This window comes from Erpetoichthys calabaricus, chromosome 12, assembly GCF_900747795.2.
Source record: "Erpetoichthys calabaricus chromosome 12, fErpCal1.3, whole genome shotgun sequence".
Lineage (NCBI taxonomy): Eukaryota > Metazoa > Chordata > Cladistia > Polypteriformes > Polypteridae > Erpetoichthys > Erpetoichthys calabaricus.
The window spans coordinates 11669139-11693391 of NC_041405.2; the positions used below are offsets into that span (position 1 = coordinate 11669139).

Genomic DNA, 24253 nt, shown 5'->3' on the forward strand with positions numbered 1-24253 from the left:
GTTATGGAGTATAACAGTTTTTGATAGATAGATAGATAGATAGATAGATAGATAGATAGATAGATAGATAGATAGATAGATAGATAGATAGATAGATAGATAGATAGATAGATAGATAGATAGATAGATAGATAGATAGATAGATAGAATGTTTAAGATTCTTTATGTAACATGATGATATTTTTCCTCTTGTTAATTTATGTTGTTTATTTAGAAATAGTCAAGAGTATAAGCTTACTTACACAAACAATATATTAAAATACTTCAATGGATAACATTTTTGTAGCAAAAATAATTTAATAATGTTTAGATTTCAAATGATTTTTTTGTTGTTTTATATCTTTAATAAGCTAAGCAATCTGCACAATATATATCTCTATATCTATAAGATGGAGGCCAATGATGAGTACTGGCTACATACCGGAGTGTCCACTGTGGCTGCAGCTGGATTCTCATGCATATCCAGAACAGCATAATCTACACAGTCTTCATATTCTGCCATGCTGTCTCCTTTTGGCTTTGCCTGTGTATATATACACTTGAGCTCATTTTCATTTTTTGAAAAAGAACATTTCTTTAGATTCTTGTGCACAAGAGTTGAGTACTGCAGTTCTTTTTCCTCCTAGACAAAAAGAAGAAGAGCTGGCATCATTCAAAATGGAAAGCACTTAGCAACAAAAATAAAATGATATTAATAGTGCCTTTATGACACAATTTCTCAAGAGCTATCAAAGTTAGAGAGTCAGAGACAAAGTGCAGACTTAGATTAAAAATTAATGAGGCTTGAGATGAGCTTTTTCTGATGAAGAGTTTCTCATATCTTACTCTTTTGAAGTTTCAAACAATGACCAGTTTACAAAAAAATAAAAAAAACAGTCAGTCTTCATTTTACATCTGCATTGCTATTCAGCCACATTGATTGCTTTTCTGAGTCTGTATGTTAATTTTTTATAGGTTTACGTATCACAGTTTCCAACATTCATTACTAAATACCTTCAATACATGTGATGCCAATGGTCTTTTAAAGTTATTTTTTACTAAGAAATAAGTGGATTGTTTCCACAGGCACACAGTTGCCCATATATTTGATTAATCCATTTATGACATCTGCATACTAATCCAGATCTGATGAGGGGGTCTATAAACATATGCCAATTTACACTATAAAAGCAGTCCTGCAGTTTTTCCTCTTCCTCTTTTTGCTAACACTGTGCCACTTTTCTTCTTCAGACTCTGTTTATACTGCATGGATGATCAGACTGTTTGAGGTAGGGGGACAGTTGCAATTGGTAAACCTCTTTCAAGGTACACCAATGATCCAGGGTATTAGCACCTGTCATGGAGCAGGCAACATGTTGGTTAAATTTAGGGTAAACATTTCTTAAATTTGCCTGCTGAGGTCCCCAGGATCAATAAATAATCCCTCAAGATGTAAAGTTTGTATTCTGTGACAATGTTGTACTTATCATTCAGAACATTGTTTATGTTGGCTTGCAGTATAATTTGGTATTAGGTGTGCCTACTCAAAGAATGTTGTGTTAAATACAAAAATACGACAGGTTGTGCCATTTTAATTAAGAATGATTCCAATTATGCTACTCCATAATAGATTAATATTATGCTTATATATTCTGTTTAATACAATTCTATTACCTAATATACAACATGAACAATTACTGTAATAGATCCTAAAATAAGTGTGTTGTTAGTGTATTGTATATCTATGATGAAAGACACAGTTTTTTTCAAGGGTGATGATTTACCTCTAACTAGAAATAATCATAAGTAAAGTGAATGAAAATCATGAACCAGACGAGTGGTACTTTTACTTGTACTTTAAGCATCTAAATGAAAGACGTTGATGGCATCATACATACACTTTAGCACTCCTGCTAAGTTCTACTGAAATGAATTGTTTATTCTTGGGATTCGATTCAAAAAGACTGGATCTTTTGCAAATTGCCCACTACTATACTGTGCTGTCATCCTATTAAAAAACAAAACAAAAAACAGCTGTGTAGAGGAGTAGAAAGTTGAGATATTAACTGTAAGATGTTGTAGACTAAAAGCCAAAAGTATCCATAACTAAATCTACTTAAGTAAAGTACAGTTACATGAAAAATATACTTAAGTACAATAAAGAAATGATCATACTTTCCACCACTGTATGCTAGATAAATAAACTGTTATTTAAAACCACAAAGAATGGTGCACTAACATGAAGATAAGAACCCACACATCAGGAAAAAAGAAAGAGAGCTTAATGATAAGATACTGAAATAGGAACGCAATAAATAGATTGAGCCAAGATAATAAAGTATTCATCCTGAGATGTGACATGAGTCCAGTTCCAAAATCTTTTACGATTTGGTCATGTTGGCACTGCAATCAATTTCTTTATTATTAATTACAGGCAGCGTGTCTACAAATTATGAATGTGTGGCCTATATAGGAAATACAATAAGGAATACAGAAAGACCGGGGGCATGGTAGTGAGATGGCTGGTTCATTAGTTTAGCGTGTTAATTTAGTGTGTTTTAGATTTCTTTTCTGTGAAAACTTACCTCTTCTTTGTTCCCTTTGTCTCTGGATTTAGCAGCATCTGAAGGAGAATTTAATAAAATTCATATGGATATGTTTACATTAATAGCAAGAAAGAAAAACATATGCAAACAAGTGATAACAACTAAACAAAGAAAAAAAAGGTTACACATTATATAACACACTAAATATAAGAATACACTTCAAATGTCTTATAAATATAAACCTGTGACACAATCCAAGCAGATCTAACCTCCTCTTACTGCCACATACAAGCCTATTAATGACAGTAGCAGCTCTATCTATCTCTATCCATCTATGTTATCCTGCCTCCTTCTTCTTCTTCTTTCGGCTGCTCCCGTTAGGGGTCGCCACAGCGGATCATCTTCTTCCATACCTTTCTGTCCTCTGCATCTTGTTCTGTTACACCCATCACCTGCATGTCCTCTCTCACCACATCCATAAACCTTCTCTTAGGCCTTCCTCTTTTCCTCTTCCCTGGCAGCTCTATCATTAGCATCCTTTTCCCAATATACTCAGCATCTCTCCCCTGCACATGTCTAAACCAACGTAATCTCGCCTCTCTGACTTTGTCTCCCAACCGTCCAACTTGAGCTGACCCTCTAATGTACTCATTTCTAATCCTATCCATCCTCGTCACACCCAATGCAAATCTTAGCATCTTTAACTCTGCCACCTCCAGCTCTGTCTCCTGCTTTCTGGTCAGTGCCACCGTCTCCAACCCATATAACATAGCTGGTCTCACTACCGTCTTGTAGACGTTCCCTTTCACTATTGCTGATACCCATCTGTCACAAATCACTCCTAACACTCTTTTCCACCCATTCCACCCTGCTTGCACTCTCTTTTTCACCTCTTTTCCACAATCCCCATTACTCTGTACTGTTGATCCCAAGTATTTAAACTCATCCACCTTCGACAACTCTACTCCCTGCATCCTCACCATTCCACTGACCTCCCTCTCATTCACACACATGTATTCTGTCCTGTTCCTACTGACCTTCATTCCTCTCCTCTCTAGAGCATATCTCCACCTCTCCAGGGTCTCCTCAACCTGCTCCTTACTATCGCTACAGATCACAATGCCATCAGCAAACATCATAGTCCATGGGGACTCCTGTGGAATCTCGTCTGTCAACCTGTCCATCCCCATTGCAAAAAAAAAAGGGCTCAGAGCCGATCCCTGATGTAATTCCACCTCCACCTTGAATGCATCGGTCACTCCTACCGCAGACCTCACCACTGTCTCACTTCCCTCGTACATATCCTATACAACTCTTACATACTTCTCTGCCACTCCATCAACATCCTCAGAGCAAATAACACATCTGTGGTGCTCTTTCTAGGCATAAAACCATACTGCTGCTCAGTAATCATCACCTCACTTCTTAACCTAGCTTCCACTACTCTTTCCCATAACTTCATGCTGTGGCTCATCAATTTTATTCCCCTGTAGTTACTACAGTCCCGAACATCCCCCTTATTCTTAAATATTGGCACCAATACACTTCTTCTCCACTTCTCAGGCATCCTCTCACTTTTCAAGATTCCATTAAACAATCTGATTAAAAACTCCACTGCCATCTCTTCTAGACACCTCCATGCTTCCTTAGGTAAGTCATCTGGACCAGTGGGCTTTCCGTTTTTCATCCTCTTCATAGCTGTCCTTACTTCCTCCTTGCTAATCCGTATCTATCTATCTATCTATCTATCTATCTATCTATCTATCTATCTATCTATCTATCTATCTATCTATCTATCTATCTATCTATCTATCTATCTATCTATCTATCTATCTATCTATCTATCTATCTAAGAAAGTAGATACACATTTGCTTAAAATTAAGCAATATTAAGATATTCTTTAAAAAAAAAAAATGAAAAAAAAAAAAAAACACCTAGGAGCATACAGTTTGTTAATATTGAAAATTCTGATGCGGTCAACCTAATCTCTGCCCCGTCTTGGGTTTCTTCTCACAGTTAGTTTTATTTAAAAAGCATCCTTTGTAAAGTTTAATTACCTGCTTTGTGGATTAATTAATTACAATCCTGAGTAAAGTTATTGCATACCAGACACACCTAACCATTGATAATTAATTGAGATTTCACTATGAAGTAATAAAGTAGTGAAAGCCCTAAACACGACTATGTCATGTACAAAAAGAGCAAAAATATGGACACAAATTATATAAATTTACTAGGATAGCAAAATTAATAAACATAATTCCTAACATATGATGGCAAGAAGTCAGGGCTCATCTCAGCTGCACATGGTATTTATGTCTAAATAACATCAAGGAATTTTTAAAACTATTTTCTTAATGTTCCAATAAGGTCATTGAATGTTCTACAGTAAATCAAACACTCAGGAGTAGCATTCTAGTTTAGGGCTCTTAAAAATGAAATGAAACTCTCCAGCATTCTCTTCCATGTGTATCTGTCATTGAGACCACTGTCATGAACTAATCAAGTATAACAATTCAATTCAGTGAGCTCATAGGGGGCACTTGTTAAAAACGGCAGCAGGTACTGATGTTACAATAAACGCTGTTAAATTCTGCTACTCAAAATATTAACATATAGAATTCACACACTGCCAGGTCTGAATTTTCAGTAAAGTGCATCTTCAGATCAAATATTCATGAAAGCGTTTACAGAGGACAGAATCAAAAGATTGCATGCTTAAACTTTTTCCATTATTTTATCAAGGGTGTAATCTTTACTTTTATTTTATTTATTTATTTATTTATTTATTTTACTAAAGTTATGCTGATACACATGAAATTGGACTGATGTCACTGCCAAATATAATGAAATCAAAGTAAAAAATCTAAATCTTGGTAAGATGAGTTTTCTGGGAAACATTTGAATTTTCTTACTAAACAAAAATCATTTTACTTAAGGTTTCAACTGTAATTTAAAAATTGGTATGGACATTATTTAGCTCTTCTGGACTGACAGATACACTTTTTTCTTTTTTTAAGATTGAGCCCCACTTTATCATTTATTATGTCATTATTATTATTCATCAGTTTAAGTTATTACCATTGGCAACCAGCAAAATATTTTTCATTGCATTAAATGTTAAAAAAATTCCCTGCATTTGAGAAAATTAAAACAACAACAACAAAATTAACAAAGTAAACAAACAGACAAACAAATAAACAATTAAATTAATTAATTGATTGATTGATTGATTGATTGATTGATTGATTGATTGATGCCCGATCCATGCAGTAAACAGAAAAACTTTGCTGCTAATAATCATCAAATTAAACGACTAAAGTGAATTTGAGGCTAAACAGCAGCAGTTGATGTTATGTCAAAACCATCCAATACACATGCATTGTAAATTGTTGAAAATGTAAAATTTTCTGGTTGTTACCTGATTCTGCTTTGGTTTTGAAGAAATTCACAATGAAATAAATGCAGCCCAAAATTATTGGCAGAGCAAGAAGAGCAAATAAATATGCATATTCCAAACTTGAGTCAGCTAGATAAAAAGAAAAAGGAAGAAAATATATTTAGACTACACCTTTTGTGATCAATTATTTATTGAATATTTCCAATACAGTAAATAAAATAATTTTTAATAACTTTATTAATGCCTGGAATAAATGACACTAGGGCGGCACGGTGGCGCAGTGGGTAGCGCTGCTGCCTCGCAGTTGGGAGATCTGGGGACCCGGGTTCACTTCCCGGGTCCTCCCTGCGTGGAGTTTGCATGTTCTCCCCGTGTCTGTGTGGGTTTCCTCCGGGCGCTCCGGTTTCCTCCCACAGTCCAAAGACATGCAGGTTAGGTGGATTGGCGATTCTAAATTGGCCCTAGTGTGTGCTTGGTGTGTGGGTGTGTTTGTGTGTGTCCTGCGGTGGGTTGGCACCCTGCCCGGGATTGGTTCCCTGCCTTGTGCCCTGTGTTGGCTGGGATTGGCTCCAGCAGACCCCCGTGACCCTGTGTTCGGATTCAGCGGGTTGGAAAATGGATGGATGGATAAATGACACTAGAAGACAAAACACATTCACGTATGTTCCATCATCAAGTATTTTACAGTATAAAAACACATTTAATAAAAATACAATTATAATTTGCATGCAGCTGAATCATAACAATGTGCGACCTCACCTTTCTCCAATGGACTCCTAATGTACTTCTTCAGAGGCCTTGTCAATGATGTATGATTTGCTTCACACCCAATCTCAGTCCCCGGTGCCCACAGTGTCTTGGTGACCAACATAGTGGAGCTTCGACTGTATGTGCCAACCTGTAGGACTGAGCGTGCATCCTGCTGGGTGGGATGGAGCACCTCAGGGAGAGAATGGTGCCAGGACAGTGTGAAATCAGAAGAGTAGAAACCCACAGCACTGCAGGTCAGGATTAGGTCTTCAGGATTGTTAGAAGAGAAATTTAACTGGAGGTGCAGACTGGGGGTCTCTTTGAGGGAAAAAAAAGGGAAAAATAGAAGTATGAGAAGGAAAAACCTGGACGATTGACAGTAAATATTACTGGTAAAATGCCTCAAAAATATATTGGATAATTTACTTTTACTGTCTAAAATAATGGTAATGAGACATTAATAAGTAAAATGCACAACTGCATGCATTCCAGGTACTGAGTTCATGGACTCAGTGATAGCAATGCAGTATAATTTAAAATAGTAATAATTCAATAGTTACAGTTTAAACAATATTGGCCAAAAGGCATTTTTCTGCCTTGAATGGGACACCAGTCCCTCACAGACACACTGAGGCAGCCACTTTCAACAACTTCTGCATGGCAGATATATTAAAATATATTATCTTGCTTATATAGTGAGACAGAAGTGAGGTTTAAGCCTGTGGCCAACTCCTGAGGCTTGCTGGCATCAAAAAAACTTATACTACCAACTACAAGAAAACGCTGGGCTTTACAAACTGCGGGGTTTTGGAGTGTTTGAAATGCACGTGAAAATGCCCCGTGTTTGCGTAGCTATATTACTACAATATTTTTGTAGTAGTAGGGTGTTGTACCGTGTTAGCCATTATGAATGTAGTGAAAAGTCAAGCAAAATGAAAATAGCCAATAAAAGGTATCATTTTGGTTGACTTTTCACTACAATATTACTGAAATGACAATAAATTAACTTTGAAAGCCGCGCGAACTTTAAAGATTTTCTTACCCATGACCATTAAACGAGTCCCGTTACCACGTACTGGTCCAGGGCTCTGCTTCAAGCACTTGTGGATCACTCGGCAGTAATACACCCCACTGTCAGAACCCGTCACGTTTTCAACTCTAACAGTGCCGGACACAGAAATCGATATCCGGCTGGTATTAAAAAGGTCATCTGTTCTATTTTCGCATTCTGTGGTTTTATTCCAGAAGTAACGTCTGGGTGCGCAGCCTAAGAGACTGCAATGGATGACCGCGGTGTCTCCGACATATAGCTGCAGAAACGTTGGGGACTGGATAATCTGGAAGACAGCACCCGTTCCGATACCTGAAAAAAAAAAATCAAAAAGGTTTAAATTGCAAATGTAACAAGCACGTAAACAAAGAAAAAAATAAATAGTCGCTTTCATAAATTATGTACTGTATTCAATATCGAAAATACCTTCATACGATTCCGCATTATCAATTTTACGGTCGCAGAAGCAGACCTATCGTGCACTGTAGAGTAGAAGTCCATCGAAGACCATACACTCACACTAACACCGAGGTGTAATTGGAATCGCAAATTAAACTATACTGTAGTGCTTATGTCTTCTAGAGGCCGAGGAGGAAAAACGGGCGTAAAAACCTATTCAAACTCAGGAGACGTATTTTACAGCGTAGGTAGTAACTTTTGAAGGAGCGGCTAATTACTACGGCAGCCAGGAATAAATAATGAAGGAAAGAAATCCAGTTAACATTTGACAGTGCGGAAATACGCATTTATCCTGAATGCGACTTTATTCCCTCTAGACTTTCCAGAAAGCGAAAACAGCACGAGGGACGTTCAAAAAGTTTCCGCACTTTTTTTTAACTCTATTAAGTTTTTCAAGAACAAATTCCATCACTTTTCAACATCGTCACCTTCGTTTGCGATGCAGTTTTCTCAGCGTCGTACCAACTTTTTAATTCCCAATTACTACTACTCCCGCCGTCACCGTTTCCAACAAAAATATGAAAGTGCAGAAACTTTTGGAACGTCCCTCGTACAGATGTATAAAGTGTAAAAATATAATTTAGATATAAATACGTAAATAGACATGATTAACGCAAAGATATGTTTCAAACTAATAATTTCCTAACAACTTAAAAAAGGTAATGTTAATCAAAGTGAAAGAATAAACCAGAGAAGCTTATAAAAAGTTGATGAGTTATTGCTTACCTATGAAATAGATCCAAAAGTGCAGATAATGCATGTTTCAAATTTGCCCTTTAACTTAGTGCTGAGGACCTTTGTCAATGTGGAAATCTTTTAAGATCGCAGCAAAATATTACGTTTGGCAATGTGCAGCACTGGCGACAAATATCAAAAGGCTCTCGGTTCTCTCTCTCTCTCTCTACGTCTCTCTCTCGTACTAAGGAATTTTTAATTGACCCCCGCTTATTCTACCCAATCATCGAAAACGACACTTTAGTCTGTGTAACCTGATTTGTCTCTCAGACACCACCATACGACAAAGGAAAAAATAGTAGCCAGGTGACTCAATTTTGGAAAGGTCGCTTTTTCAAGAAGGTACTGTAAAGTCTTAAACACACACACGCACGCACACACACAGACCTTACGTCATTCTTTGGATAATTTTGGCATAACAAACGCATTTGTACATGTTATATTGGTGTATTTTATCAACATATATAACCAACCTATGGTATAATAACCAGAGACTGAACAATACTCAATAAGGTGGTGCATTGAGCACATTTTCAGTCTCACATCTCCAACTGATACAGATATGTGAATTTTCCTTTGAGTTCTCCTGTTTCTTTCCACATCTCAAAAAGTGCTTGATAGTGTCTGCAAAAGGGATGGCTTCACTACTTAGAATGATTGTGCACTTATTGGAGATCTTCTTTGCCATCCAAGGTCTTTGTCACCCAAAGCGACCAACAACCATTCAATTGAAAAAGCCTGCTCAGAAAAAGAATAAACGACCATTAGGTAATATACCTCAGTATAGGTATGATTTATTTGCCTGAATTCAAAGTTTTTATTTATTCCAGTATTAACACTGTTTTATAGTACTTCACTAGTAGAACAGCTTCCTCACAATAAGGAGTTGGGATCCACATCATGGATGCTCCCTGCATGCAATTTTCAGGTTCTCCCCATGTCTGCATGGGTTTCCTCGGGGTTTTCTTCCACAGTCCAAAGACATGAAATTAGGTGAACTGACATTGCTAAATTGACCAAAGTGTGTGTGTTGACCTGTGATGGGCTGGCACCCTGTCCAGGTGTTGTTCCTGCCTTGTGCCTGATGCTTACTGGGATTGGTTCCAGTTCCCCAAAGCCCCTGCCCTGTATAAGTGAATTCAGAAAATGGATCAATGGAATATTTATCTTGAAATGCCAGACACAGGAAGACAACACATTTTTTCTCACTTCAAAACAACACCTCTAAACTTCCTTGTAATAAAAAAGAAAAAAAAAATAAAGAAAATCATACAAAGACGTGGCAGCTGGCATCCAGTATTAAAGACTGCATTGTTTTACCAACTTAGCTACTGATGTTGCTGTACAATTGAATCACATTGTTATAACCTGTGAACTCAATTCTGCTTAAATCTAGTTATTTTAATAAAAAAACAGTTAGTGTTCTACCCACTGCTGCAAAGTCACTCACATAAATGTAAAACCGATTCACATTTTCCATGTCATGAAATCTTATCAGTTTGTCAACAAGCTTGCCTTAATCAAATTAAAGTAACATCAAAAAGTATTTATACTTTTAAACCTTTTTAATAATGAATCAGACTTACTAAGTTACAAACATCCATTATGACGAAACATTAAATTTCATTCTTGATTGCTTTGACATTTCTGCTTAACAAAACTGGGGTTTATCTGATCTCCATCTTATCTTAAACAGGGATTATGACTGGTACCCTGTATCTTTACTGCCTAATGATCCCGTTCTTCACATAATAGGCAATTATCAAAAACATCTGAAGAAGTCCGCCCAGTGCTCAGCATTAAACAGTTTATAGGGAAAAAAGTTATAAACGAAGATAATAATAATAATAATAATAATAATAATACATTTTATTTATATAAAAGCCCCCCTCCCAAAAAATCCAGCTAAGCACCACAGTAATTAATTCCTTATCTTCCTGTTGTTCAGTGCTCAAATTTCTTTCATGTGATGTAATTTATGTTCAACCTCAAATGAAGTTATTGCTTCTAATGGAAAAACAAACCACAAATTCTGGTTCCTGATCTTATTGGAAGAGCAGCACTGTATGCAGTACCATCTCATAAAATTCTCAAACCAGCTTAATCCACGTAAGGGTGCATGGCACCAGAGCCTATCCTGACAGCACAGGGCACAGGGTAGGAAACTGCCTTTGTGAGGATGCCAGTCCATTGCCTACTGGTGCATATACTACAAAAAGACTAATTTTGAACAGACAATGGGATTCCAACCAAGGATACTGAAACAGCAGCATTAACCAATGTGCCATCACTTTGTATAACAGAATAATACTCCACAATATGCTAATATAATTTATTTCATAATGAATCTACTAGAATCTAGCAAATATTCTGCACCTAATGTGTAAAGGCCATGGTCAAGCATTGTGCTATGAGTTTCCTGTGTAACATCAGCTCTTTGTATTTGCCTTTGAAATACTTCACTACCTTCAAACTCTTTTCCTCTGAGTCTGTGTCTCCTTTGTCATTTTATTCATTTTTACCCTTGTTCTCTATACTTGGCATAGTCTTGCAACTGAGAACATTTCCCTTTATATGTGAATATGGACTGATTGCTGATTAATCATTTGTACAATGAAGTTTTGCAGATGCGCAGAAGAGGCTTGTTAATAAAACAGAAAGTATACAGCACTAATGGGATCATAATAAGCTGGCAGCCATTAATGCAAATAAAAGCAGATGCTTGGTAGAGTTAATTTGTCCTCTTCCAAGTCAGAGCTGCTTCCCAATCTTGTCATACATTACAAAAAATCAAACCAGCTAATGAAAAAAAAAATACAAAACATCTGGCTTGTGTCGTGTTCAGGCTTTAATATCTTTACTGTACAAAAGATTGCTATGATCAGTGTGTAAATAACAAATGGATATTTCTCTCTCTCTAGCCAGAAAGGTCACTCCTCCAAAACTAATTTGGTAGCAAATAATTTTATTTTATTTTCCTTATACTGTATATATTTCTGCTGGGAGAGATAATGAATAGTTTTAAATATTTCTTTACCATTTCTTTGTCTGATGATAATCATTTTTACTCATATATTAAACTTGACAAGACCGAGAAGTTACTTAGCATGACTGAGTGTCTGAATGCCAATGTTTGGAAGAGTGATAATTAAATGAGGATAACACTAAATTTCCGTGTCTTGCTCCTGATAGCTCTATTCCTACGATTAGACAGACTATTGGATGTTTATCTTTTCCTTTTCAGCCAATTTTATGGAATGTAGGTGTCACTTTTGACAGTTCTTTAATTTTTGACTCACATGTAAGGATGATGACCAGGCCATGTTTCTTTCACTTAAGAAACATCCAATAAGTCTTAGGTGGAAATGTTTATTCATGATTTTATTTTTTTATCATTTAGACTATTATAATGCACCTTTTACTTGTCTCATCAAGGCAGCAAGGCATCAATGCAACATTTACAGAGTGTCCAAAATGCTGCTGCAAGGCTTTTATCAAGGTCCACCAGCAGGTCCCATATTACCCCCATTTTAATCTCAATTTACTGCCTTCCCATTACATTCAAAGTTAATTTTAAAATCCTAGTTTTAACTTAACTAACCCAAAGAAGGCTTAGAGTTGCCACTTGGTTTGCGTATTTGGCCAGTGTAAAATGGCAGTTGTTTTGAAAAGCTGTCGTTTGACCGTTCCTCCTCCTACTAAGTGGCTTATATATTTGGCTTCCTTTAGCCCAAAAAACAATTCTTAGGGTTTATTCAGAGTCCTGCCTCACAGAATGAGCGAAGAAGAGCCCAAAGGTGCTGTTCATGTTACTCCCAGGTTATGGAATAGATGATTACGTCATTCAGTGTGACCAGTAGCAGCACAACAAACCCCAGAAACAAGAATACAGACACAATTGATTTATTGCAGAAATACCTTTCTAATATGGGCTTCTTTCAAAACACCACACAATAAATCCTTCTCTTCCATCATTCTTTCCTTCTCTTCCTTCACTCCCCTTAAGTGAGCTTCATCCTCTTCTCCCAACTCTGACTCTCAGTGTCAGAACCTAGGAGTATTTCTGGTGTTAACACAGTGCATCCAGTAAGCACTCCCAAAATTGTGAAATCTCATTCTCCCCGCTCTCTCTGGTGGTTCTCACAAGACTGAGCAGGGCTGCCCATTGCCCTACTCCAATTCCAATGGGAGACCCATAGGAAAGTTGTTGTCACTTCTTATATTAGGGGAAAACATGGCCCAAAGTGATGGTCTTCTTCCACTCTGACATTAGCAAGGCATCTCAACCAGGTTAGGAATCATCCATCCTGGCTGTTATGCCAGCTAACCTTTGTCTTTTATGATGCCAGGTAGGCAGCACTGAAAGAATTGTGGAGGCAAAGGACTTTCTCCACTGAATGCCTGAAGGTGACTGGCACCCTGTGCAATCTGTATGGAAGAACACGGTATTGCAAATGTTTACTAGGGGTGCTAAATGCTTTCTTTTCCTAGAAAGATTTTGTTAAAGGAATTTCCCTGTACTCTTTTATCATGTCTGTGGTTGCCAAGAAATATGCCTTTCCAAGTTCCTCAAGGAGTTCATCCACTTCGGCATCAGTTAGGTATCAAAATCGGAGATTTGATTAAGCCAAAGGAAGTCATTGCAAAAGCACCAGTGACCATATGGCTCTAGTAGTAACACAATGTGGCTAGTCCAGAGACTAACATTTTTCTCAATAGCATCAAGATCTAGCATTCGTTTGACTTAAAGCTCCATTTTTGCTTTCTTTGCCTCCAGGAGACAGTATGGTTGTTCTCTGACAATCACACCAAGGTCTATAATCAAATGGTTTTTTGTTCACAACTTCTCTAACAGACAAGATGGCCACTTCCAGCTCTTGTTGTCATTAGTGGTTCAAATTGTCTCCAAAATTTAACTTAGTTATGGGAATAATATGAATGCAGTTGGCTAGTGGGGAGCTTGGGTTCCTGTTCATTCCTGGGCTTCAACAGATTCACATAATAAATCCTTTCAGCAGGTGGATCGTTTGGTTGTTTTGCCAAAGAGTCCACCAAGTCAATTGTCTCTTTAATCTCACAGGTCCCCTGCCAATGAGCTAACAATTTAAAATGAAAAATTGGAACCAGGACCATGACACAGTCTGCAAGGTAAAGTTCATGGAGTATCATGTCATGATTATATAGTTGGGCATAAGCTGCTTGTGCATGCTATATGTGCTCTTGTGGCCACATTTTGTCAAATCTATCACATAATTGTACAACATATTCTAGAAAATTGGTGGAAGGAAACACCCGTTTTCCATCATTCCTTTACAATGTCCACTAGTCCACTGGTTTGTCTGCCATATTAACAGCTCAAATGGTGAGAATCCTGTTGAGGCTTGAGGAACCTCTTGATTTGCAAAGAGGATGAGGGAACAAACTGATCCAGTTCCTTATCCTCACTGAGCACCTTAGGCAGTATTTGTTTGAGCATGTCAGTCAGTCAGTCAGTCAGTCATCATCCAACCCGTTATATCCTAACACAGGGTCACGGGGGTCTGCCGGAGACAATACCAGCCAGCACAGGGTGCAAGGCAGGAACAAACCCAACCACAGGGAATAGACACACACACACCCAGACAACAAGCACACACAAGGGACAATTTAGGATCGCCAATGCACCTAACCGAACCCAGGTCTCCTTACTACGAGGCAGCAGCGCTACCACTGCGCCACCGTGCCACCCCTGTTTGAGCATGTGATTAAACCAATCCACTAAATCATCAGTTTGAGCAAGGCATAATGAGGTTTTAATATGCTTAATACTGAATAATTTGGTAACCTGGATGAATGTATCCAAGGTAAAAGGCATTTATTCATCTGTCAGCACTTATTTATGGATGTCGACATACAAGGAGACTCTAACTCTTGTTCAATATTTTGTGAATTAGTTTGACATAAAGGAAAACACTCTGGCTATCAAGTGGCATATTCCACAAGGATTAGAATGCATTCATGTCTTCAGGCTGAGGATTTGGATGAGCTGACTATATGAACCCCAATCCACTCAAATGGAATATCTATTTAAGGCAATGGAATGAGAGAAGAACAAATAATTCCTAAGAACATGACATAATCAACATTCTGGACACAAACTACAAAAACAAAGAACCTCATTATTAATTCCAGGAAAATAAAATCTGAATATTTATATTATGTTTTGTTGGAGCTGAGATGGGACACTAAGAGGTGGGAATGTGCTAGTTCTCAAACCTGCCACTGGTAGGATTTTGAATTTAGCAACGTTATCCAGACCTCATCTTCATGCTCTGATACTTGATACAATAGATTATTTTCTAATATAGAATGTAGTCTCTGTGGCATGTGCTCTGCCAACATTTGACCATCAACCATGGCGACTGCATTTTTAGTGAATTTCTGGGAATCACCATTACACTGTTCCCTTTTAAATGAAGTTGATAAATGTCAAAACTGAAAATGAAAACCAACAAGAGGATCTGGAATGACAGCCCAGGGATGAGTCTCTGCACTCAACGTCTCCTCTGGCACCTCTGTAGAGATATTACAAGAATACATGGGATTGTCACTTAAGTCATACTAGGTAGCCTCGGCTGTACTTTCATGATGTGGTTGTAAACACACTATCTTACAAACAGACCTCAGTATGTGCGTCTCGGGAATTGCAGATCTGACATTGTGGTCAGCAACACAGGAGCGCCGCAGGGGACTGTACTTTCTCCGGTCCTGTTCAGCCTATATACATCGGACTTCCAATACAACTCGGAGTCCTGCCATGTGCAAAAGTTTGCTGACGACACTACTATCGTGGGCTGCATCAGGAGTGGCCAGGAGGAGGAGTATAGAAACCTCATCAAGGACTTTGTTAAATGGTGCAACTTAAACCACCTACAACTGAACACCAGCAAAACCAAGGAACTGGTGGTGGATTTTAGGAGACCCAGGCCCCTCATGGACCCCGTGATCATCAGAGGTGACTGTGTGCAGATGGTGCAGACCTATAAATACCTGGGAGTGCAGCTGGACGATAAATTGGACTGGACTGCCAATACTGATTCTCTGTGCAAGAAAGGACAGAGCCGCCTGTACTTCCTTAGAAGACTGGCATCCTTCAACATCTGCAGTAAGATGCTGCAGATGTTCTATCAGATGGTTGTGGTGAGTGCCCTCTTCTACGCAGTGGTGTGCTGGGGAGGCAGCATTAAGAAGAAGGATGCCTCACGCCTGGACAAACTGGTGAGGAAGGCAGGCTCTATTGTTGGCATAGAGCTGGACGGTTGACATCCATAGCAGAGCAACGGGCACTCAGCAGGCTCCTATCAATTATGGAGAATCCACTACATCCATTAAACAGTGTCATCTCCAGACAGAGGAGCAGTTTCAGTGACAGACTGCTGTCACTGTCCTGCTCCACTGACAGACTGAGAAGATCATTCCTCCCCCAAACTATGCGACTCTTCAATTCCACCAGAGGGGGTAAACGTTGAACATTATTCAAGTTATTGTCTGTTTTTTACCTGCATTTTTTATTACTCTTTAATTTAATATTTTTTGCTGCTGGAGTATGTGAATTTCCCCCTGGGATTAATAAAGTATCTATCTATCTATCTATCTATACAACCTGAGATGGAGATTCCCCATTTTAAATTTAATTATTGATTGCTTTCTACTTATAGAGCTAGAGTGCATTCTATGTATGGTTGACTTCCACTCCTTTTCTGAAATATAAGCTGAAAGATCCTTTTTCCCACAGTTCCCTGGGATTGTTAAAGGAAAGATTCTTTGAGATGTTTTTATATATTGTTCTTGATTGTCTTCAAGACTGATCAGTATTTGCTCTGGAATAGAAATGGGTGGGAGGTGTGGAAAATTATGTAGATTTCATTAAAGAAAAATTCTAATTTGAAAACAGTGGAAAAACTGCATTGCTGGGAAGTTAAATTTGGAAGTGTAATTGTTCATAAGATGCAAATATGTTATCTTGTTCTCTAAGTGTCTTTCCAAAGATGAAATATTGAGTAAGATTGAGAGGGTTGAGAAAGGTGATATTGTGTAGAAGAGAAATAGATGAAAGTTTTGCTGCCCTGACGTGCCTCCAGCATTGGTTCCATATTCAGAGTGTTTGGTGGACAACTGGAGTATTGGTATATTGACGAAAATTAGTATTAACTGGGAAACAAAGAAGAGCATATAAATAAGTAGAGCTAGATTCCATTTCCATTGATGACCAGGCTGGATGTAAACTCATTAATTTGTGCCGAAGTTTTGACCCCTAATAATAAAACTGAAAGTTAGGTAGTACCATGCCACCTTCTGTTTAAGTCTTTGCAGAATTGCCTTTGAATCCATGGATATGGATTTATTATTTTAGCATAGTATAGCATTAGTATATTAGATTTATTATATTTTGTTTAATGGATGTTTCATAATAGGTAACAATTTAATGTTATTTTGATTTAAATATTGATATTACATTACATCCAGAAGCATGCATATAAACATTTAAACAATTCTTCTGTCATTCTTGGAGTTATTAAATGTAAACTGTATCTTTTGCTTTGCATTACTAAACAACTTCATTAAATTCCAAACACAACATTTCTTGTAATAATGAAAAGGCAGCAGTAATTAAGAACTCTTCACCATAAGCCACAGTCCGGTGATGAATCCACGGTAAAACATCGGCCATCCCCTGTGGTATCATCCGAAGTCAGACATGTATCCACCACAGCATGAACCAGACTATCTTCAAATTTTATGAAATCCCCAACTTTTAGCTTCACCTGTTTGTATAAACACTTGGTGATGTTTCTGTTTTTGAATGAAGGGAATTTCTTTAGGTCCTTGTTCAAGAAAATGGAATACTGCACTTCAACCTGCTCCTCCTGGACCAAAACAAACAAAAAAAAAAAGAAATACTTTACAACTGAGTTTTGCTTAATCTAAAAAAACTGCATGTGTGTTTAGCCAGACCTTTCAGTACATATTAGAATAAGGACCTTGTATTCAATTTAGGGGGCTAAAAGCCGGCAAGGCAGGGCAAAACTTGGATTTAGGGTTCAAAGTCTTGCCCTGAACTCTTATGCTTATTTATTCTCAAGCACTACTGCATGAAGAATTTCAAGTGATTTTGATGGTTTTAAAGGTCATTTACAATGAGCATTTAAAGAAGCAAAAGAAGGAAATGGTTTTAAAACTTTTTACAATTAAATTATTATCTACATTGTGAAATGCAATTTGATCTTTATCTAAATGCTGCTAATAAAAAATAGATTCTGATTACTGAAATATCACATAGAAATTGCACTTTTCATGTGCTTTTTAACACATTTATCCAAAAGTACCTGTGAAGATACAGTATATGAATCTTAACTGATGGAGGTTTCTTTCTCTGGAGCAAATTCAACCAAAATCTTTTCTATACATTTTTATCAAAACATCTCTTAGTAGGAGTCCTGTTCCAGAGGAGCATCACCTTTTGATATTATTGAGCTTTTTGACCAGAACATTTTAGATCAAATCATGCCAGAACATTTCCCTTAGATAACATCAGGCCTTAGTCACTGAAAAAACACAACCTTCATTCATGTATGTTATCATGGCTCATTTGCTTTGGTGATGATACAAAATATGGGTTCACAAGAAGAACAAGTGATGATGTAGGAGATTTCTTAGGATGCTCTGCTTTATTACAGGGAAAAAACTGGAGCCTCATAGAAATATGTATACAAATTGGGAATAACTGGCCTTTTTAGAAGTACGTACAATAAGGAATACAGAAAGACCAGGAGCGTTGTAGTGAGATGGCTAGTTTATTAGATTAGCCTGTAGAGAAAAGCCAAGCAAAATGACACCTTTTATTGGCTAACTAAAAAAATTACAATATGCAAGCTTTCGAGGCAACTCAGGCCACTTCTTCAGGCAAAGATGTAATCAAGAAGGGGCCTGAGTTGCCTCGAAAGCTTGCATATTGTAATTTTTTTAGTTAGCCAATAAAAGGTGTCATTTTGCTTGGCTTTTCCCTACATTCATAATGGCCAACACGGTACAACACCCTAGTACTTAGATTAGCCTGTTAATTTTAGTGTGTTTTAGATTTCTTTTCTGTGAAAACTTACCATTTCTTTCTTCCTTTTACCTCTGGATGTAGCAGCATCTGAAGGAGAATTTAATAAAATTCATATGAATATGTTTACATTAATTGTAAGAAACAAAGAAATGTTCAAACAAGAAATAACAACTAAAAAGAGAAAAAAACACAAAAAACAAAAGAGTGTTACAGATTATGAAACACACTAAATATTAATATACACATTTAATGCCTTATAAATATAAACCTGTGCCACCTACAAGCCTGTTATTGACAGCAGCAGCTCTTTATTATTCAAACCAGACGTTTTTATGTATCTTTGTGGGTTGGGTGATGTTGGGGGATGCATCTGTGGTGCTCCTTCTTGGCATGAAACCATACTGCTGCTCACTAATCATCACCTCACTTCTTAACCTAGCTTCCACTATTCTATCCCATAACTTCATGCTGTGGCTCATCAATTTTATTCCCCTGTAGTTACTACAGTCCTGAACATCCCCCTTATTCTTAAATATCGGCACCAGTACACTTCTTCTCCACTTCTCAGGTATCCTCTCACTTTCCAAGATTCCATTAAACAATCTGATTAAAAACTCCACTGCCATCTCTTCGAAGCACCTCCATCCTTCCATAGGTATGTCATCTGGACCAATGGGCTTTCCATTTTTCATCCTCTTCATAGCTGTCCTTACTATCTCCTTGCTAATCCGTTGCACTTCCTGATTCACTATCTCCACATGATCCAACATCTTCTCTCTCTCATTCTCTTCAGTTCATTAGCCTCTCAAAGTACTCTTTCCATCTGCTCAACACACTAATATCTATCTATCTATCTATCTATCTATCTATCTATCTATCTATCTATCTATCTATCTATCTATCTATCTATCTATCTATCTATCTATCTATCTATCTATCTATCTATCTATCTATCTATCTATCTATCTATCTATCTATCTATCTATCTATCTATCTATCTATCTATCTATCTATCTATTATATACCATTTTGTTTAATTTTAATGCTTAAAACATTTAAAACAAGCATTCACAATTAATTTGGTGTAACCTACATAATCCAAACCTATGGTGGCAAAAAAAGACAGGGCTCATTTATGTTTAAATTAATTCAAGGAATTTTTTTAACTGTTTTATTAATCTTCCAATAAGGTCATTGAAATTTCTAAATCAAACATTCAGGAGTAATATTCTAGTTTAAGGCTCTGAAATGAAATGAAACTCTCCAGCATTCTCGTCCATGTGTATCTGTCATTGAGACCACTGTCATGAACTAATCAAGTATAAGAATTAAATTCAGTGAGCTCATAGGGGGCACTTGTTAAAAACGGCAGCAATTACTGATATTACAATAAATGCTGTTAGATTGTGCTACTCAAAATATTAAAATATAAAATTCACACACTATCAGGTCTGAATTTTCAGTAAAGTGCATCTTCACACCAAATAATTCATGAAGCTTTTACAGGCAACAGAATCAAAAGATTGCATGCTTAATTTTTTTCCATTATTTTATCAAAGGTGTAATCTTTATTTTTATTTTATTTTATTTTTTTTCATGGGTATAATCTTTACTTTTCATTTTTTACCAAAGTTATGCTGATACACATGAAACTGGATTGCCATCACTGCCAGACATAGTCAAAGCAAAGACAAAACTTTAAATCTCGATAATATTAGTTTACAGGGAACCATTTGAACTTTCTTGTTAGATAAACGTAATTTTACTTTATGTTTCAGCTGTAATTTAACATTTGGTATGAACATTACTTAGTTCTTCCTGATTGATAGGTACATTTTTATTTTTTAGATTTAGCCCCACTTTATCATTTATTACATTATTATAATTATCCATCAGTTTAATTTATTATCATTAGATGCTGCACTTCGTAAAATAGTTTTCATTGCTTTAAAAATTTAAAAAATACCCTACCTTTCAGAAAATTAAATCAACAGTGACAACAATAAAATCAATTCAGCAAACAAAGAAACAAATAAATAAATGCCGGATCCATGCAGCAAACAGAAACACCTTGCTGCTGATAATCATCAAATTAAATGACTAAAGTGAATTTAAGGATGAACAGCAGCAGCTGAAGTTATCTCTAAACCATCCAGTACACATACGTTGTAAATTGTTGAAAATGTAAAATCCTCTGGTTGTTACCTGATTCTGCTGTGGTTTTGAAGAAATTCACAATGAAATAAATGCAGCTCAAAATTATTGGCAGAGCAAGGAGAGCAAATAAATATGCATAGTCTAAACTTGAGTCAGCTGGATAAAAAGAAAAAGAAAGAAAATATATTAAACTACACCTTTTTGTGATCAATAATTTATTGAACATCTCCAATACAGTAAATAAAATGATTCTTAATAACTTTATTAATGCATGGAATAAATGGCACTATAAAGACAAAACACATTCACGGACGTTACACTATAAAAACACATTTTAAAAATAATCTTCAATTATAATTTACATGCAGTTGAATCATAACAATGTGCGACCTCACCTTTCTCTAATGGACTCCTGATGTACTTCTTCAGAGGCCTTGTCAATGATGTATGATTTGCTTCACACCCAATCTCAGTCCCCGGTGCCCACAGTGTCTTGGTGACCAACATAGTGGAGCTTCTGCTGTATGTGCCAACCTGTAAGACTGGGTGTGCATCCTGCTGGGTGGGATGGAGCACCCCAGGGAGAGAATGGTGCCAGGACAGTGTGAAATCAGAAGAGTAGAAACCCACAGCACTGCAGGTCAGGATTAGGTCTTCAGGATTGTTAGAAGAGAAATTTAACTGGAGGTGTAGACTGGGGGTCTCTTTGAGGAAAAAGTGAAAACAGAAATATAAGAAGGAAAAACCTGGACGATTGACAGTTAAAATTACTAGTAAAATGCCTGAAAAAATATTGGATAATTTACTTTTACTGTCTAAAATAAAGATCATGAGACATTAATAAGTAAAATGCACAACTGCATATCCATTCCAGCTACTGAGTTCATGGCCTCAGTGATATGCAGTATATAATATAAAACAGTAATAATTCAATAGTCACAGTTTAAACAATATTGGCATAAAGGCATTTTTTCTGCCTTGAATGGGGCACCAGACCCTCACAGACACACTCACACACCGAGGCACCCACGTTCAAGAACTTCAGCAGGACAGATATATTAAAATATATTATCTTTCTTATGGTCATATACTGTATATTGAGACAGAAGTTTAAACCTGTGGCCAACTCCTGAGGCTTGCAGGAATCAAAAAACTTATATTACCAACTACAAGAAAGCGCTTGGCTTTACAAACTGTGGTTTTGCTGGAGTGTTTGAAATGCACGTGAAAATGCCCAGTGTTTGCGTAACTATATATTACTGAAATGGCGATAAATTAACTTTAAAAGCCGCGCGAACTTTAAAGAATTTCTTACCCATGATCATTAAACGAGTCCCGTTACCATGTACTGGTCTAGGGCTCTGCTTCAAGCACTTGTGGATCACTTTGCAGTAATACACACCACTGTCACAACCCGTCACGTTTTCAACTCTAACAGTGCCGGACACAGAAATCGATATCCGACTGGTATTAAAAATGTCATCTGTTCTATTTTCGCATTCTGTGGTTTTATACCAGAAGTAACGTCTGGCTGCGCAACCTAAGAGACTGCAATGGATGACCGCGGTGTCTCCGACATATAGCTGCAGAAGCGTTGGGGACTGGATAATCTGAAAGACAGCGCCCGTTGCAATACCTGAAACAAAGAAATCAAAAAGGTTTAAATTGTATATGTAGAACAAAGAAGCAAGCAAACAAACAGATAAATAAATAGTTGCTTCATCAATTGTATATTCAATATCTAAAATACCTTCATACGATCCCGCAGTATCCATTTTACGGTCGTAGTAGGCAGACCTATCATGCATTGTGGACAGAGTAGTCCATCCAAGAGCATCCACTCACACTAACACTGAGGTGTATGTGAAATCGCAAATTAACCTACAGAGCTTTTGTATTCTAGAGGCCGAGGAGAAAATACGGGCGTAAAACCTATTCAAACTCGTATTTTACAGCGTAGAACATAACCAATCACTACGCCACCAAGAAAGAAAGAAAGAAAGAAAGAAAGAAAGAAAGAAAGAAAGAAAGAAAGAAAGAAAGAAATTCACTCAACATTTGACAGTGGGGAAATATGCATTTATGCTGAATACGACTTTATTCCCTCTAGACTTTCCAGAAAGTGAAAACAACGACGACGTTCAAAAAGTTTCTGCATTTTTTTAACTCTATTTATTAAGAATTTCAAAAAAAAATTCCATCACTTTTCTACATAGTCACCTTCGCTTGCAATGCAGTTTTTCCAGCGTCGTACCAACTTTTTAATTTCCAATTACTACTACTCCCGCCGTCACCGTTTCCAATGAAAAAATGAAACTGCAGAAACTTTTGGAACGTCCCTCGTACAGATGTATAAAGTGGAAACATCATATATATATATGAGAGAGAGAGAGAGAGAGAGAGAGAGAGAGAGAGAGAGAGAGAGAGATGATTAAAGCAAAGATATGTTTCAAACTAATAATTTCCTAACAACTTCAAAAAGGTAATGTTAATCAAAGTGAAAGAATAAACCGGAGAATCTTATATAAAGTTGATGCGTTATTGCTTACCTATGAAATAGATCCAAAAGTGCAGATGATGCATGTTTCAAATTTGCCCTTTAACTTAGTGCTGAGGACCTTTGACAATGTGGAAATCTTTTAAGATCGCACCAAAATATTACGTTTGCGAAAGCACAGTACAGACGGCAAGTATCAAAAGGTTCTCAGCTCTCTCTCTCTCTCTCTCTCTCTCTCTCTCTCTCTCTCTCTCTCTCTCTCTCTCTCTCTCTCTCGCGTACTAAGGTCTTTTTAATTGCCCCCCGCATATTCTACCCAATCATCGAAAAAGACACTTTAGTCTGTTCATATTGGTTTGTCTCTCAGGCACCACCATATGCTACGACAAAGGAAACAAGAGAGGCGAGGTGACATGGAAAGCTCACCTTTTCAAGAAGTAACTGGGAAGTCCTAAAACACACACCTTACGTCATTCTTGGGATAATTTTTTGGTATAACAAACGCATTTTTGATGTATTGGTGTATTTTATCAACCTATATAACTAACCTATGGTATAATAACCAGAGACTGAACAATACTCAATAAG

At 37.1% G+C, this 24253-nt stretch overlaps 1 protein-coding gene and 1 long non-coding RNA gene across 2 annotated transcripts; both read right to left on the minus strand.

Moving 5' to 3' along the window:
* Positions 1-225: 225 nt before the first annotated feature.
* On the minus strand, positions 226-23881 carry LOC127529787 (tyrosine-protein phosphatase non-receptor type substrate 1-like). Its single transcript, XM_051934600.1, has 6 exons — positions 23718-23881; positions 7719-8039; positions 6686-6994; positions 5948-6055; positions 2565-2602; positions 226-622 (listed from the first exon to the last, which is right to left on the minus strand). Exons 1-6 carry the CDS (start codon positions 23749-23751, stop codon positions 383-385), a joined length of 1050 nt encoding a protein of 349 aa, XP_051790560.1. The 5' UTR covers positions 23752-23881; the 3' UTR covers positions 226-382.
* On the minus strand, positions 17340-21326 carry LOC127529796 (uncharacterized). The gene is made up of 3 exons (XR_007936416.1): positions 21217-21326; positions 19061-19098; positions 17340-17827 (listed from the first exon to the last, which is right to left on the minus strand). It is a non-coding gene; the product is annotated as an uncharacterized LOC127529796 (long non-coding RNA).
* Positions 23882-24253: the final 372 nt, after the last annotated feature.

Excerpts from the sequence above, each read along its gene's own strand:
- LOC127529787 (XM_051934600.1), bottom strand. The coding sequence starts at position 23,751 with ATGCATCATCTGCACTTTTGGATCTATTTCATAG. Across the intron at positions 6,995-7,718 it reads GACTCGTTTAATGGTCATGG|AGACCCCCAGTCTGCACCTC; the intron begins GTAAGAAAATCT and ends TTTCCCTCAAAG. Across the intron at positions 6,056-6,685 it reads TAGGAGTCCATTGGAGAAAG|CTGACTCAAGTTTGGAATAT; the intron begins GTGAGGTCGCAC and ends CTTTTTATCTAG.